The sequence below is a fragment of the Falco cherrug genome, chromosome 6, assembly GCF_023634085.1.
Source record: "Falco cherrug isolate bFalChe1 chromosome 6, bFalChe1.pri, whole genome shotgun sequence".
NCBI lineage: Eukaryota > Metazoa > Chordata > Aves > Falconiformes > Falconidae > Falco > Falco cherrug.
The window spans coordinates 45,685,666-45,701,429 of record NC_073702.1 but is presented as its reverse complement, the minus strand read 5'-3'; the positions used below and the strand labels follow the sequence as shown (position 1 = coordinate 45,701,429).

Sequence of the window (15,764 nt, the reverse complement as noted above, 5' to 3'; positions counted from 1 at the left end):
TGGTTTGGTTAGTTGCCTTTTTTCCCTTGCCCCCAAAAAGAATAATCTTTCATCATACAGACTATTATTTCAATTATATGAATATTAATACATGACATAAACAGAAGATGACTTATCTGTCTACCTAGGGAAAACACAGATCCCTTTGAAAGATCTACAATGAACAGCAAAATAGAAGTTAAAAAAAAATATATATATACCTGTGTTTCACACTTGTTGAGATTAACACTTCTCCGTTTTTCACCATTTTCAGCAGCTTGACTATTAAGTCTTTTTCTTCCCCCTTTTGACTTCTGCAGTGAGTTTTGCTGCACTCCCTGTGATATGAAAGAAAAGGTAATAAAATCTACAGTTCTTTGTACAGCCTTGTTCAGAAGAATTACTATCAGCTAAAACAGGCCAGGTATATACACCAGAAGAACAAAATGCTCACAAGTAGTCAGAGCACTGCCACAAGAATGATTCGGAGCCTAGAAAACTTTCTTTACAATAACCAATTAAACTGTATCAATCCATACAGCTTGTCAAAAGTTGTTGAAAGCAGAATCTGTGTACAAAAATATAGACGTAAAGGAATACATAGAAATTGGACAAGGGAAAGGGCTTAATCTCACTGCCAACATTATAATACAAGAAGGTGGTCACACAAAAATTCAAGTTTCAAAGTTTTTGTTTGTTTGTTTTGAAAAGGGGAGGGGATAGTCTCACTATCACTTGCAGTCTTGAAAACCAGAAAGAGGTCTAAACTAAAAAAGTATGCTGTCACCCAACTTCCCAGAAAAAAAAACCCAAAACACTACTCCCCCCCCCCCCCCAATAAAAAAAAAACAAACAAAACAAAACCCCAGAAGGCTAGAATGTTACATGCTGGGCAGTGTCCAAATGAACTCAAGAGTGAAGGGCGTGCATGGTGGGAATGGGAGGGAATCTGCAACGGTATTGTTGCCACACTATGGATTAAACACTAAGCTACTATTATACATTTTTATAGTGGCATTCTTTTGGACTTACTCATTCTTTTGTACTTACCCATGTCAGGAAGAAAGACAATTACAAGACACTGCACTACACTGATACAAGATACTATTTTATCAGAGTTACGATGGAAACATAATTTCAAAGATGAAATGTTCAGTAAGCTTCAAAAAGAATTTAAATAATAGGTTTTGGATAATTCACAAAATAAATGGACCACACAAAGATATGACTTCAGCATCAACTAAACCAAACAAACTTAAAATCTAGATTCTTTAATACAGTCACCTTTCAAAGCTGGGGTTTTAGTTTTGCAGAAGTACTATGTGTGTGGAAACATCATGCAGAGTGGGGAAAAACTACCACCTATGCAGTAGTAACAGATAGAGACTCTCATTTGCAGAAATCCCATTCACAACTCCTTGTATTAGTTTACATGTTCCTAGCTACCACCAGCAGCTCAGTCAAGAATCACCACATCACATGTGGCAGGGTCTGAATCTTAGCTTAATATTCCAGTCCTGGCTTTGGAGACCTGAAGGCAGTGTGTCTCTGCACATGGCCTAAAGAGGTTTCTTTCAAGGCACCAGCTGGAGAAGCAAGGAAAGGTCAGTTGTGCACAACAGGTAAAAGCAATAGCTTTCTGTCAGAACTCAGCTTGAGGACTGCAAAGGACTGAGTAAAATCTTCTTCAAGCAGTGGGGATTTCTTCCTCTGTGTAGGGGCTAATTTTATGTTTTCTCTGCCAAATGCAAGAGAGTGTTGTGTAGGTCTAAAAAAAATATTTCTAAGGAGACAAAGTTGTAAATACTTGTTACACATTCCCTGTGTCCTTGTTACAGATGTTTTTAATCTCCCTTCCATCCTTCCCAGGGAAACAGGATTTTATTTTCTCCCCTCTTTTCCCTACCTGTTCAGACTCTTCTTCATCATCAGCATCAATCTGTTCTGTAGCGGAAGTCTGAAGGTTTTCGTCCTGATCACTGCTGTAGGCTGGCTCAATGGACTCTTGAAATTGGCTCTCCAGCCCACTGGGTTCCAATGGAACCTTTTTCCTAGAATTCAGCAGGGCTTCATTTGATCCTAGTTTGGTGGCTTGAGATAATAGGGCTCCTTCAATACTGATCCGCTTAAAAAAAAAAAAACACCACAAAACTTTGATTAGAAGTTTATAGAGATTATATATTCCATTAAGACACTTTTACATCAGACTTAAAAGGCAACATTTAAGCTACATTCTGTTAGCTGCACTGAAATAAGACTTTTCCATAGAATATTTAGAACTGAAAAAATATATGCAAAAGCCCCCACCTCAATTATGGGCTTCAGCGTTATGGCACCCCAGTGAAGTCACATCTAGTGTACCCTGTTTGTAAATCTTACACACACACACAACTTTAAATTCCATCCCAAATAAACCCTCGGGCCTGATATTCAACATGAGACTTTCAAACTGCATTGGGAACTTCAGTACAAATTCTTACAGAGAATGTAAAAATCAGAAATGCTCATTTCCATCTGCTTAAGCTGTATCTGCTCTGTTTAGTCATATATCATGGTTTATACCTATGGTATGTATATCAGAATAAGCTGAAACTTTCCAGTCTTATTCAATAAATACATAGACAATACGCTCCAAAGAACAAACACAATATGCACAGCACTTCCATGATTATAATGGTATTTTTAAGTACCCTATAGCATTAGTAATTGACTGTAGTGCATTATAAAATACAACAATATGTGGATTAGTCATTTTTTCATTATTAGATATTCCTGAAATATTTAACTGTTTTTCTATTGCTTTCATTCCAGTAATCTTATTGGAGATGCTAAATAACATTTATTGTTTTGTTTCCATTCTTAATATCAACACAACTAAGAAGATGTCGATTCTATAGTAAATGCAGTGCTCTAAGTCATTTGAAATGTGCTAAAATAAGAAATATAAGAAATGGCTTACCTTCTGCATATCTGGACTCATATCTGAAAACAGAAATATATACTTCATCATAAGTGAAAAATCAAATTGGTTATGCCCACTTTAATGCTACACTAGTACCCCTATTATGAATTCCCAAAAGGGGGTTAAATGCAGCAGCAACTCAGCAAACAGGCTATAGGGTCTCTGATAAAACGGAGACAGCGTGAGCTTTACCACAGTTCCACCAGAGGTCCTGATTTTGCAACACTGATATGGTATCAGCAACTACTCACAATGGCCAAGACTCTGTGTGTTCAGTTGCCAGTTGTTAGGATGTTTACAGGATCAGAACCCAAGTGTGGAAAAAGCTGACATCAGAATTAAAGACTAATGCTTTGTTTTCCTTGCATAGTTCCTCCTCCTCTCTTCACCTCCAAACATATTTAGGCCAAGTTATAGGAGAAAATGATCCATCTTTACTTGTTCCACAAAGTACAGAAGCACAGGGTCAATGAACAGTAGACGAACTAGCTTACCGTTTGACTTCAAAACTTTATGGACTCTAGATGAGGGTTCTGAAAAAAAGAGAGAATCACGTTTAAGCACTCCAGCATCCCAAAACAAGCTATGGGCATCCTGTCCAACTTTTTATAACACGGATACCAAAATTTAAGCTTTTGAGCCCATGCAGGGAAGCCAGATTTTCATTTCTTAATCACCCAATCTCTTCACAAAATAAGTATTTGTTGAAGAGCCAAACCTATAGATGTTACCAAAGAACATACACGTTCCTGAATAAGCCACAGGTAGATTTTTATCCCACGTTAAGATTCCTGCTTTCAGAAGACTTGGTCATCTCTCTTATTGCTCTAAATTGCTGGAGGTTTCCTATTAGAAATATATATTAGGTACCGACAGCTTAGCAGTTTAAAAGTGTAAATAGATGAACATTACATGGGACACCATTTGATCAGTATCTTGTATTATTCCTTTTACAGACAAAGCAGCACCAATGCAATACTTCACCTCAGAAACAAAGGAAGATGCCTGAAAAGTAATTAAACCTTGGTTGTTTTTCAGACACACATGGTGCTGTATGATAAATCACTATGTCGATACTGTCATGAACCTTAAGTCATTCCCAATACACAGTGTTACGTGTTCCAAATTAGAAAGGTCTTTAAGCAGCTGAAGAGGGGAACACAGTGACTGCAAGATGAAGTCACCCAACTACAGACATTGGCAGTGACTTCAAGAGAAAACTAACAGTAATTATGGTTGTATGTTTTGAAAAAAAAAACAAAACCCAAAGTCAGCATAACCACCTCTCAAATCTCTATTATCCATAAGGCAGACATTACATTAAGTAAAGATAATAATCATGTTTTGAAATAATAGGCCTATCATAATCAGGATGAAACCACTTCTGAGACAATAATTATTTGGGGGGGGAGGGGGGCGGGGCGGTGTAGAACTGTCAGATTTAAATAATATGACTGGCCTTTCTGCATATGCATTCTTTTATCCATTAGAAAGTATCAACTATTCTTTATGCATCCATCATTAGGAATGTATATCCATGAAACTAAATGCAAACAATGGATAAAAAAATATATCACACAAACAACAAATGGTTTGTAAGATGCTCCACCCGTACCTGAGTGATACTGTGCCGTGTTAAATATGCACGGAGTGCAAGTTAAGGACCAACTCCATGTGCCCAGTCTTCCCAACCCTAAACAACTCTGCTTGTTTTTTCCATTTGTCATCTTGGTGGCAAAGGAGCTTACTCACCTGATTTCCTTCTCACTCTGTGAGGAGTAGTGCCTTCTTTAGGCTGGTATGATGATTTCATTTCTCCTTCAGGGCTATAGTGGAAGCCTGGGTGATCTGTGGAACAAGCAGAGGCACACAGTGTAAGAGAGTGACAAGGGTGTCACTTTACACACCTTGCAGACCTCTCCTCTCTTACATCGTCCTTTTATGACTGATAATAGTACTTTGTGGTGGACTTGGCAGTCCTGGATTAATGGTCAGACTTGATGATCTTAAAGGTCTTTTCCAGCCTAAATGATTCTATGATTCATTAGAGCCTGAAGCAACACAAGCAAGACGTGCTGCTGTAGGGTAGCTGTTAATCACCCAGCCGTGGAAACGCTTTGCCCATTTTGTTGTCTCTTGCTCCAGATGGCTAACCCAGCATGTTTGTTTGCCAGTTCCTCAGTCAGAACCTTCCTGACCAATTCTCTACAACAACTACACAAATAAACATCAAGCTTGCTTTACTCCAAGACTTCCTCAGCTTTTATATTGTAGGTCTATTGTTCTCACTTCCCTGCAATGCTAGGGATCACTAGATCCCTAGATGAAGAGCTCACGCAGCAAAACCAGCAAGCAGAAGAAGCACCACCAGGGACTGTGCAGATGGGACTGCACTCAGAGTGCAGACAGCAGCATCACATGTGCTTTCTAATGCTGGCTCCTGGGACACACACAGGTAAACTCTTCAGACATGAGCACAAGCCTCGCTGTCTGCCAGCTACAGGGTTGCCAGCACAAAGAAGTCATACCACTGCTACATCGCTCTTCAGGCTGTGTTTGCTTGTTGCTAGCCCTTCAGTGGGTACTAGCTGGAGAGAGGTTATGCTACAACACGGGAAAGATCATACATTTAGTCAGCATGGACTAAGCAAAAGAGAGCGGCCAGTGTTTACAGAAGGTGTTATCTGCCTCCTCCTTGCTCATCATGAGACAATAACTTATTAGTTGCAGATCAGTCAGCCCAATGCCTACAGAGTGCCACAGGATCTGCACCCAGTTTTGGGGTTTCCAGTAAAGTCATAATTCAAGGAAAAGAAACCTGGCCTCCTCCTGTCTCAGAGGAAACCAGCAGTTAAAGCCAAACTTTTGAAGATGGTTTTATTCATTTTATAAAACAAAAGTGAAAAAGAACCAACTTACGTATGGCATCCATTTCTAGAATTGCCTGCTTGGCCTAAAAGAGGAAAAGTAACAAATGAAAAAGTTAAACTAAGTAGAAGGATGAATTATGTTGCATATTACAAGTAACAGTGAGTTTATAGGCAAACAACAGCAAGTTTAATATTTGAACTATAAATACGGTTAGCAGCGTTATTTTCTGTCTTTGTGCATCGAACACGTTACATATGTGAAGAAGAATTTTGCTGGCAGGAGGTTACCAGAGCTTTTCTTCTCGGGGCTTCACACAAAAACCTGTTTGTTGTTCACTGCCCCCGGCAGCTCCACCTTGTGTGCCCACCTCCCCTCTGGCATCACAAGGGGAGGAGTGCGTACCTACAGCACCCGCGGGTGCCAGGAATTTCTGGAGGATGTGGTGATGGCACCTCTGACCGCAAATACTTTGGCTTCAAAGATAGGGGCTTTGCTGTGCTGAGACCATGCTGCACGTGCTGCGTCTCCTCCATGGAGACGCAAACCTCCAGAGATCTCTCTCAAGCTCCAGAATTTAAAGCAATCAATACATGTCTCCATATTCTGCTGGGATCAGCACAAAACTGGCCCCAGCATCTGGGAAACTGTTGGTTTGGTTTGCTTTTTTCTGTGATTCACAGAACAGTTCCTCCCTAAAAGTCAAATAGTTTAACTCTTTTATTATTTTTCATCTCTGAAGTAGTTGGCACAGAAAACACTATCTACCTTGCTTCCTTTAAGAGTTTACTTGAGGAACAGCTGTTAAAAAAATACATCACCATTTGGTTTAAGTAAATTGAACGAGGATAAAAAGCATCCCATGATTGCTTAAAATTCCTCACTTTTTTAATGGGGAAAATAATTTGGATGTTTTATCAAGTATATCGGCTAACAAGTAAGAACATAAAGTAAAATAAAATAGCATAAGAACATAAAGTAAAATAAAATAGCCTACAGAACCCTTTTGCTATTCTACAGGTGCAGTTCGGTAATTTTCCACCAGGTGTCACATGTGGACTACTATTAATTCCTAAATCCTCCAAAAACTAGTCAGAGAGAAGTCCCACAACTACCAGTTTATTAAAAATATAAATTGTGCAGACAACCTCAGAGATTTATTCCATTAGAGTTTTAATTTCTCAAATGATTTTATTTCTCTGAGCAGAAAATGGCATCACATTTTCAGTTACACATTTTTTCCACAGATCAAAAAAAAATATCCAGTAAGAAGTAAGAAAAAGTCTTGATACAAAAGCTGAGATGGTGCTGTAGTATTTTTTTTTTTTACAACCTAATACACTGCAATGTGTATTTACATTGTAAGCATGAATACTAGTATAAACATTATACCTTCAATAAACTGTAAACTAAAAGATAAAAAGAGAACCAGTAATAGCAACTGCTAGAGCTTTTTCTCCATAATTCTTTTTGTTGAAATGTTGGAAATGAGAGTCAGCATAGCACCATGTCTGTCAGTTACAGGTAACATTTTTTAGCCATTACAGCATAAAACTCAGTGGGAAAAAAAAAAAACAGGCAGAGAAACTGATCAGTGAAACCAGTACTGGAGAAAAAAAAAAAGCAGCAGTAAACTCAGTGGGGAAAAAAAAAATCAGAAAAAAATCTTGCTTCCTTATGAGTCAGTGGCTACTGTGTGATGGCAAGAGTTAACTTGGGTTAACACCCTTCGAGAGGTGCATTATGTTACACTGGGAAACATCACCCGGAGCTCTAAGACAGTATTTCATAAATAAAAGGACCAGATTTCCCTACTCCAAGATGTTACAGCTATGAATATGTTACCAGTGCCTCATTTTCTCTGGAACAAAGCTGGCTAGCTATCTCACCAAAAAGGGCCTAGATTTTCCAGCTAAAGATGTAGGGTTCAGAATGCGTGTGTGTATTTGTAAAGTGAAGCGTGTGCTGCTGGCTTCACTGCTATGATATCTAACAAAGGCAGATTAAAATTGGCTTGGTAAGGTCTACACATGCTTCAATTAGTGCACCTCAGTGTTGTGCAGATAGGCAGTGTCAAGCTAAGGTATGCCCTTATAGTTAAGATTTCTGACATTGCATCTCTGTTACTCATGTCTTAGCAGTCAAATCCCAATATAGACAGCAATGCTGCTAACCTGGCTAAACTTTTCTACTCCTGTACCAAGCCCTGTAGATGCTTATAGTGGAACTTTCCCATTAATTTTGAGGAACTTTTAAAGATATAAGGAAACAACATGTTAATTAACCTCCTGGAGTCTAAACTTTCTGTAAATTGCCATGCATCTTACAAATAACAAGATTGCTGGAAGTTAGTACACATACAAGGTGTTTTGTGGTTTGTTTGGGGTTGTTCTGGTTTTTTGTAATTTTTACCTTGGCAGGAATTTTAGCAGGATGGTTTTCTAGAATTAACCTCTTCAAGTGAAGAATCCAAAGCCGCTTGTCTTGCTGTGACTTTGCCTGATAAAAAAAAAAAAAAAAAGTTGCACCATGAGAAAAAGCATTACTGTGCTGTGCAAGGTCAGGAATAGCATACGGTGATCCGTCAGGTTACCCAGCAGGCAGGAAGGTTTCTGTCATACCTGGACAGTATGTTGCATCTTGGGATTTTTGTAGTGGAAGACGCTAAAGCTAAGTGGTTCCTTTGGTATTACTTCAACAAGCATCAGATTCCCACACTGTAACAAAGAGAAGCAATGACATGAATCATGGAGAAGTTTTGGGGAGACCCAGAGACAGCACATTACCACCTGCTCTCCAACATACCAGTATGTGAGCTTTGTATGCAAACATTTCATCTCTCTTTTTTGTAATTAGCAGCAGCTTGTCAAAGAGGAACAATGTGCGCTCATTTTTGGCTCGCTGAATACGAAATGTTCCTTCTAACACCAGCTCCCCGTAACTCGTGAGGTCTGGCCCTTTCCAGTTAGTGAGCAAACTCTGTATCTCCTGCAACAGATCAAAGAAGAACAACTGACATTCATTTCAGAGAGCTTACTGAAATGAAGATTCAACCAATCTGCCGAGGCCATTCCCACTCTCCTATATAACGTTCAGCATCCAACAGTGGAAAGTCGCCATAAACCTAGCAACCTCCGCACTGGTGACGTGCAACATTGCAGCCAGGTCCCTGGAGGTCTGTTGCCAAGCCCAGACTAAAACATGCCCTCCTGAGTACTGGTTAGTGCCTCTGCATGGGCCCAGCGAAGAGCCCTGAGTTCTCTGGGGCAGCCTGTAAGGGAAGAGCACAAACTCATCTCCCTGGACTTGTAGAGATGGAAAATGGTCTGTAATTCAGTCATCAGCCTCTCTCATGCCTCCTCCCCTCTCCCTTCTGTATCCCTAACCAATCCCTCTTAACACTTTCCTCTCACCCTGGGTATCCTCCTGCAGTTGCGTGGTTCCCCACTGAATGAATTATAATGCCATCTCTGAGTCTTGCAGGCCCAGAAGACACTTCTGTGAGGTGTTGAGAATGAAGAGATGTTTCTTAGAAGACTAAAGGACCAGAAGTGATTTGGTCAACTGATGATACGAAGATTAAGATTTGTTTGTGTTTTTAATTATCTGTATTGTTAGATACAAATAGACCACAGATATTTCTTGCCTTATTTATTGCTTAAGGGGGGAAAAAAAAAGGCTGGAGAAACATCTATGAACATCTTTACAAGCCTATGTGACTTAGCTATGGCTATTCTTGTTTCCTTGAGTTGCTCAGTTTTTCTGTCAGTGGCAATGATATAGGGCTTAAGCATGGGACAGCAAATTCTAAAAGCAGGCTAAACCTTAACTAGGGAGATCTTTAAAAACATTCAGTAGACTTTAAACTGGAAACATAAGCAAAGCAGGGGCAGATTTCCTCATCCTAGGCTGGTCTCTCTAGGACATTACACTTTAATACAGCATTCAGCTAAAAAACATCTCAATACATTTGAAGCACAAACACAGCTTAAAGCATTCACATACAGAAAACCCTAAAGCAGCACACTTTGGACTATACACAAGACTTATAAAAAAATACTTAAACATAACAAATGAAAAAAGTTGCATTTTATCAGATCTCTCCAAGAACTTGTAAATAAGTGAGGGTATAGCACAGGGACGAGGTCCACCAGTGTTGAGGGAGACTTTGCACAGGAAGTGTCGCAGTACTTACAGCTTTACAGACTGAATGGCAGTGTGACAGTCCGCAGAAGACCTATCCTTATGGCTGCAGAAACAGATTTTACATGTGTAAAGGGTAACTATAAACATTTTCCACAACCCCATATATTTGCCAGATGAGCTCAATTAAAAAAAAAAAAGTTTTTTTTCCCCAAAAGCATTTAACTCTCTTTATTGCCAAATATTACTGGTTATCATTACTCAGATTTATAGCATACTGTTGTTAAAAGTCATTAGTATGCACTTCCAGCAATGTATGGCAAAGGTTACACTGCTGCAGGCAAGACATTATCAAATATAACCCTATTGTCCCTACAAAAAAACAAAGAGAAACCAAAACCCAACCACAAAAAATGAGGGTCAGTAAGTTGCATTTATGTTAAAAAGAAAAATAAAAAGACAAAGAATAACATGACATAGATTTCTGGAATGGTATAAGCCTATTACTCCTTTTATAAACTAAAAGCCCCCCCCCCCCCAGTTTTCCTAAAGCAGCATAAATACCACTGATGAAAATGCAATGTAAAATTGTGATTCACTGGGAAGTTTGAAACAGAATGAAAGACCCATAAAAAGTCTACAAAAGAGCTTGCTCTTGATGCCAAAACATATTTGGCATGTAGCTTTTGTTTTCTCCTCAAAAATTCTTCATTTGAAGCGAAGTTCACCTTTTTCTAACTATCATGTTTCTAGGTTTATACTTTCCACAAAGCATCTGATAATGAGTCTTCAAAAGCCCAAGAGGAAAGTACTTAAACAAGAAGCAGCACAAGAAATGCCTCAAAACAAAATTAATCAGCACAAAGGGGAGAAATCGGAAACCACAGGATTTCTGAACAAAGCCATGCCCTAGGGTTGCACAGCAGTGCTGTACAATTGAGGGAAAGGAAGAAAGAGAAGTTATCTTAAGTTCCATATTACTGAAAAATAAATGCTTTACAGGATGCTGCTTGTAGGGTAGAGTTGTCTGATTTTTCCTGCAGCAGCTATGACCATGGTTTCTAAGATCAAACAGCCACAGGCATACTCAACAGGAGTCATAATTTAGACTGACAAAGATTAAAAGATGAACCAAAAAATGTTAATGTCATACATATTGACAAAAACAGCCCACAAACACCCATAAAATCTCTTTGGGAACTCACTTGGAGCCTGATCGCGTGTTCATGTTTCCTCTTCATGTCATTTATATGCCATGCCACTCTCTGCATCGTATCAATGGCATCCAGCACCACGTCATAGCCCTCAGTGTCCTTGTCAAGGTGGTTTTCTATTTCCTAAGACGGGGGGTGGGGTGGAAAAGTCCTGTTATTTCTAAATTCATTTTCCCAGCTGGACGCAATACTCTGGTTTTATCTGTACTATTTTGTCTTTGCGTTGTGACCACTCAAATGCAACATTCCTGCCTTTATTGCTATTGAACGTTTTATCAATTTGATTAACACAAGATGACTAACAAAGCCAAGCCTTTACGGTCGGTTTAGCAGCGACTATACTTGCAGCAGCTGATGTGAGCAGAGAGGCACAGAAAGAGAGTGTAGCATGCTGACAGGAGACCTTTTCAGACAGCATGTAATGGCTTTCTTAAAACATAGGACATATCTATACACTTACAAAACCCTGATGGTATTACAACTAGGCATTACTTTACAGTTAGAGAGCAGAAAAGCACCAGACATTTTAAATAAGGATCAGTGTCTTTACACTTCACTAGAACATGACTGTCTAATAGGAAACATATGTGGAAAATGTTAACAATAAAGCAGGAATTTCCGAAACTTGCTTAACTGAATTCACTGAATATGGAAAGGGTTCCCACTTCCTCAGTCATTCCTCTGCACAAAATTTTTACCAATCAGGGTGGTTTTGTATATATTTAGTCCTTCTTTCAACCACCCCCAGCATTGCAGCATGTGGAAAAATGCTGTTTTTCATTGGAAAAATAAATTTGTGTACAAAAATGTTTAATCACAACAAGAATCTTCCAAACAGCTTCAGAATTCGTTTTTTTTTTTAAAGCAGCTAATTATTTTGATGGACAGACTGATTCAATGTGTCTAAAATAATTACTATAAATCATCCATTCCAAATATATGCATATGCTGTGAAGTGATGAAGTCAGAAAAAATCTCAATATGTAGAAATCAAATACCCCCAAAAGAAAGAGCATTCAAGGAAAGCCAGAAGCTTTCTAACCGTCAAGCCTTGGACCAGAGGCAGGAACTTCAACATGCAGCAGCCCTAAACTAAACACATTTCTAATGGGTGCTTACGTGCAAAAGCAGGTGGTACTTGAGGATGCGCTGGACAGGTTTCAAGAGATAAGAGCCCAGGGGCAAAGAATGCTGCAGTGCTTCTTGCCGCTCTCTGAAGAACTTGGCCAGCGCCTTGTTCCTCATACATTCTGTCAACACAGCCACCGACCTGGAAACACCAATACATAGCTTTAAGACACATAGTCTCTGTAAAGTCTGCAGGTAAGGTCAAGAATTGTTTCTTTCTTCCCTTGTAAAAGGGGGCAGTAGGTTCCGAAGCCAATCACTGCTGCTTCTGTTGGTTGGGTTTTTTCAGTTTAGCTTTTGCATTCAGTTATGCTTTCCTTTGACATGCAACCACTCTCTCTTACTGGGAATCATATATTTGGAGCACTGCAGAATAAGACTATAATTTTCTAAAGAAGGATAATAGCAGTGAATGGCAAGAAAGGTAAAAATAAAACTTCAGATGAGCATATTTCATTTTGGGGTGGGTTTTGTTTTTGTGTTGTTGCTGTTTATGTTGGGGGTTTTTTTGTTTGTTTGGGTTTTGTTTTTTTAAAGAAAAGGTAAACTCCTTGACCATTCCTCCCATTTGGGTGGGGGAGAAGTTGATTTTATTTATTTTTTTAATAGACTATAATTTGTATTACACAAACTGGCCACGGGACAAATAAATAAAGGGAACCCAGAATTCCTACCTTGGGTAGTTGGTGCAGTACTGTGTATATATGTGGAAGTCTTCACTCTGCATGGGGAGGAAAGGTTTACATGTATTCAGATTTTTTCAAACTAGCAGCTAACATGTGCAAAGTAAAGATGATTATGTCAAGACAATGCCCCCTCCAGTTCCTGATCAATGAAGACTTTCACTGTGATGGTCCTATCACTACCAAAAACCTGTTGAATTGAATTTTTTTTTCCTTTGGGGGGGGGAGATTTTTCGTTTACTTTAAGCAAAAAACAAATAAACCTACATAGAGTTAAAACAAGTGGCTTTGCAACAGAGCCTCCAAGGTCCTTTATGACAATCTATGCATCTTAAAAAACCAGAACCAAACACAAACCACCACCACCACCCATCACCATTACCCCTTTCAAACAGCTGACTTGCACATACCTAGTTTTTTGTTTGCTAAAAGCACACATCTGCTTACTGGGAGAAGTTTTGCAGGTTATGTTTAGTGTGTAATTTTCAACCAACATAAATACTTCCACACTTAAGCACAGTCTAAGCATAAAAATCAAAAGCCACAAAAGTGATATTTATTTTTTTTTGTTAAGTAAATTATGACTCTGTGAAAGCAGACAGTTATTACTCAAAACAAGTTGTAACTAGATTTAGGTGGGTTTTCACACTTGCCTGTCACAGTGAAATTGCCAACGCTTAATGCTGACAAGCTTCTCAGAGGAAAAGCCTGAGTTTCATTCCTTTCCTCCTTGGCCTAAGCCTTTTTTTCTTGATCATCACCATTTCATTTTATACAAGAACAGGTTTCCAGAAACATTTTCACATGCTTTAAATTCACATCTGCCTATCAACTTCTATCCCAAATAATATGCAATTTCTGCAGCTTGCCAGAGCCCTAAAGAACTAAGAAAGCACAGCAGAACTGCAAAATGCTCCCCCAAATCAATTACTTTTTCTTTCCTGAGCGATAAAAAGTAATCCTCCAGTAGTAAACAAGACCCCAGTTTCCACTTGAAGCATCTTCAGAGCAGACTCTGGCATTCTGCAGCACAATAGCTGTGCTCCACGAGGGGTAGTCACTGGTGAATGGCGAGACCAAATACCTGCCTTCACAGCAGGCAACAGTGCTCTGAGGAGCAACACCACTTGGGGAGAGGGCTGATGCAGGCTGTGGCTTTTGTTTCTTGTTGTTGGGGTTTGGGTTTTTCTGGCCATTCATCAGAAAGAGCCAGCTGAGGCAGTACACTTTCCTATTGCCATAAGCGCTGCTCCCCTTCCCCCTCTCACAGGCGTACAGCAGGTTCTGCCATGCATTTTTCCACTAAGCAGTGATTCATAAGGACCTCACCTAAAGCAAGATGCTACTTCAGATGGGTACGTCATTGCAATTCGTTTCAGTATTTCTTACAGGATTCAATAGTAACTGTTTTGAAAAAAATAAATAACTCTAGCAAACTTTTAACGGACGTTTCTCTAAGGGGCTGCGATCCCCATTTACTCACTAGTGGGCTATAAGCTTATTAAACTTCCCTTCCCTTAGAAACCAACTAACCAACCCACCAAATGTACTCTTGATACAAACAGAGTTAAATGATTTAGCTTGGTTTTTCACACTTTAACTAATTTTGTTGTCACAAGTAGTTTTTACGGTGGCATACCCACATCCCATGTCCACACCCCAAGACAGTAAACTTGTTTTATAGCCTGTTCATGTCCACACTTGGGACCCTGACCACAGCTCCAAACCTTCTCCACTCAAAGAATTAACAAACCTCAGAGCATTGCAGACGTTACACTGTGTAATTTTCTATGGCAATCACTATCAAACTAGCTAGCACTCGTAATACATCAGGGTGCTTAAGAGTGAGCAATAGAATGAAATTCAGTAAGATGAAAAAAGGAATTTATTTCATATATGCATCTATTAATATAAGGTTTTCATTTAAGGGGTTTTGGTATAAATTGTAATATATTCTCATGGCTACAATCACAGAATAATGCAATTTATAGAACTGCTTCATAAGCAAAGTGCAGAACATTTTGTGCCAGTTTATTTTTTAGGGTTTTTTTTTTTCTGCTCATAAATACAGTCACATGATTGTTCTGCTTTTCAAACAAAAAGAAAAAGAATATATGTTGTGAAATTTTAACAAATGAAGGCATTATCAGTAAAACAAACAAGGTCAAACACTTCAGGGTTTCAGAAGGTTAGTGCACATTCCCCACAAAATCAAAAGCAAGTCTAAAATCCCCAGGAGCCTTTTCACACTCTCCCTCCTTGTTTTGGTTTGGGTTTTGTTGTTGTTGTTTTGCTTTGGTTTTTTACACAAGGTCAAAACAACTTGCAATAGGATTTTTGGTTTTAAAAGACTTTTAGTCTAGCTATTAAATGGAAAAAGCTTGTATTTAAAACAAAATAATGCAGTTTCTCATGCCCTCAACACCTCTAAAAATTTTAATAATGGTTTCACAATCATCCCTTCTTTCTGAACAGACATGACGCCAAATTTCATACTGTGCTTGCATGTGCACTTGCTTCCTTGTGCCCCAGCTCATTTCATCACACTAAACCATCAGGGTGCATTTGCTTGTACTGAGCTATGCTCCCACAGTGCCAGTAGGAAGGCAGTTACATACATTTTGCCTTCAGAATAAGATTGTTGATCAGCATTCCAACTTACGAAGCTGGTGTGAATCGACATCATACACCTTGCCTAGGCATCAGCAGGATGCACGTTGAACACGCTGGGAGAGTGGCCAAGACAGCCACCTCCCAAGAGGCTCTCCCTCAGCCTGAGGGAAGCTG

At 39.2% G+C, this 15,764-nt stretch overlaps 1 protein-coding gene across 3 annotated transcripts in view; it reads right to left on the bottom strand.

The window, feature by feature from the left end:
* PLEKHG1 (pleckstrin homology and RhoGEF domain containing G1) overlaps positions 1–15,764 on the bottom strand; it is a 136,142-nt gene that overhangs the window by 6,331 nt on the left and 114,047 nt on the right. For all 3 annotated transcript variants that reach the window (XM_055714211.1, XM_027815782.2, XM_005446568.3), the window contains 12 exons: positions 12,969–13,015; positions 12,286–12,436; positions 11,158–11,289; positions 8,615–8,797; positions 8,431–8,526; positions 8,222–8,308; positions 5,861–5,894; positions 4,694–4,789; positions 3,436–3,474; positions 2,939–2,961; positions 1,886–2,104; positions 201–317 (listed from right to left, as the gene is read on the bottom strand). In XM_055714211.1, the coding sequence (XP_055570186.1) occupies positions 201–317; positions 1,886–2,104; positions 2,939–2,961; positions 3,436–3,474; positions 4,694–4,789; positions 5,861–5,894; positions 8,222–8,308; positions 8,431–8,526; positions 8,615–8,797; positions 11,158–11,289; positions 12,286–12,436; positions 12,969–13,015 (1,224 nt within the window). The remainder of the gene's footprint in view (positions 1–200; positions 318–1,885; positions 2,105–2,938; positions 2,962–3,435; positions 3,475–4,693; positions 4,790–5,860; positions 5,895–8,221; positions 8,309–8,430; positions 8,527–8,614; positions 8,798–11,157; positions 11,290–12,285; positions 12,437–12,968; positions 13,016–15,764) is intronic.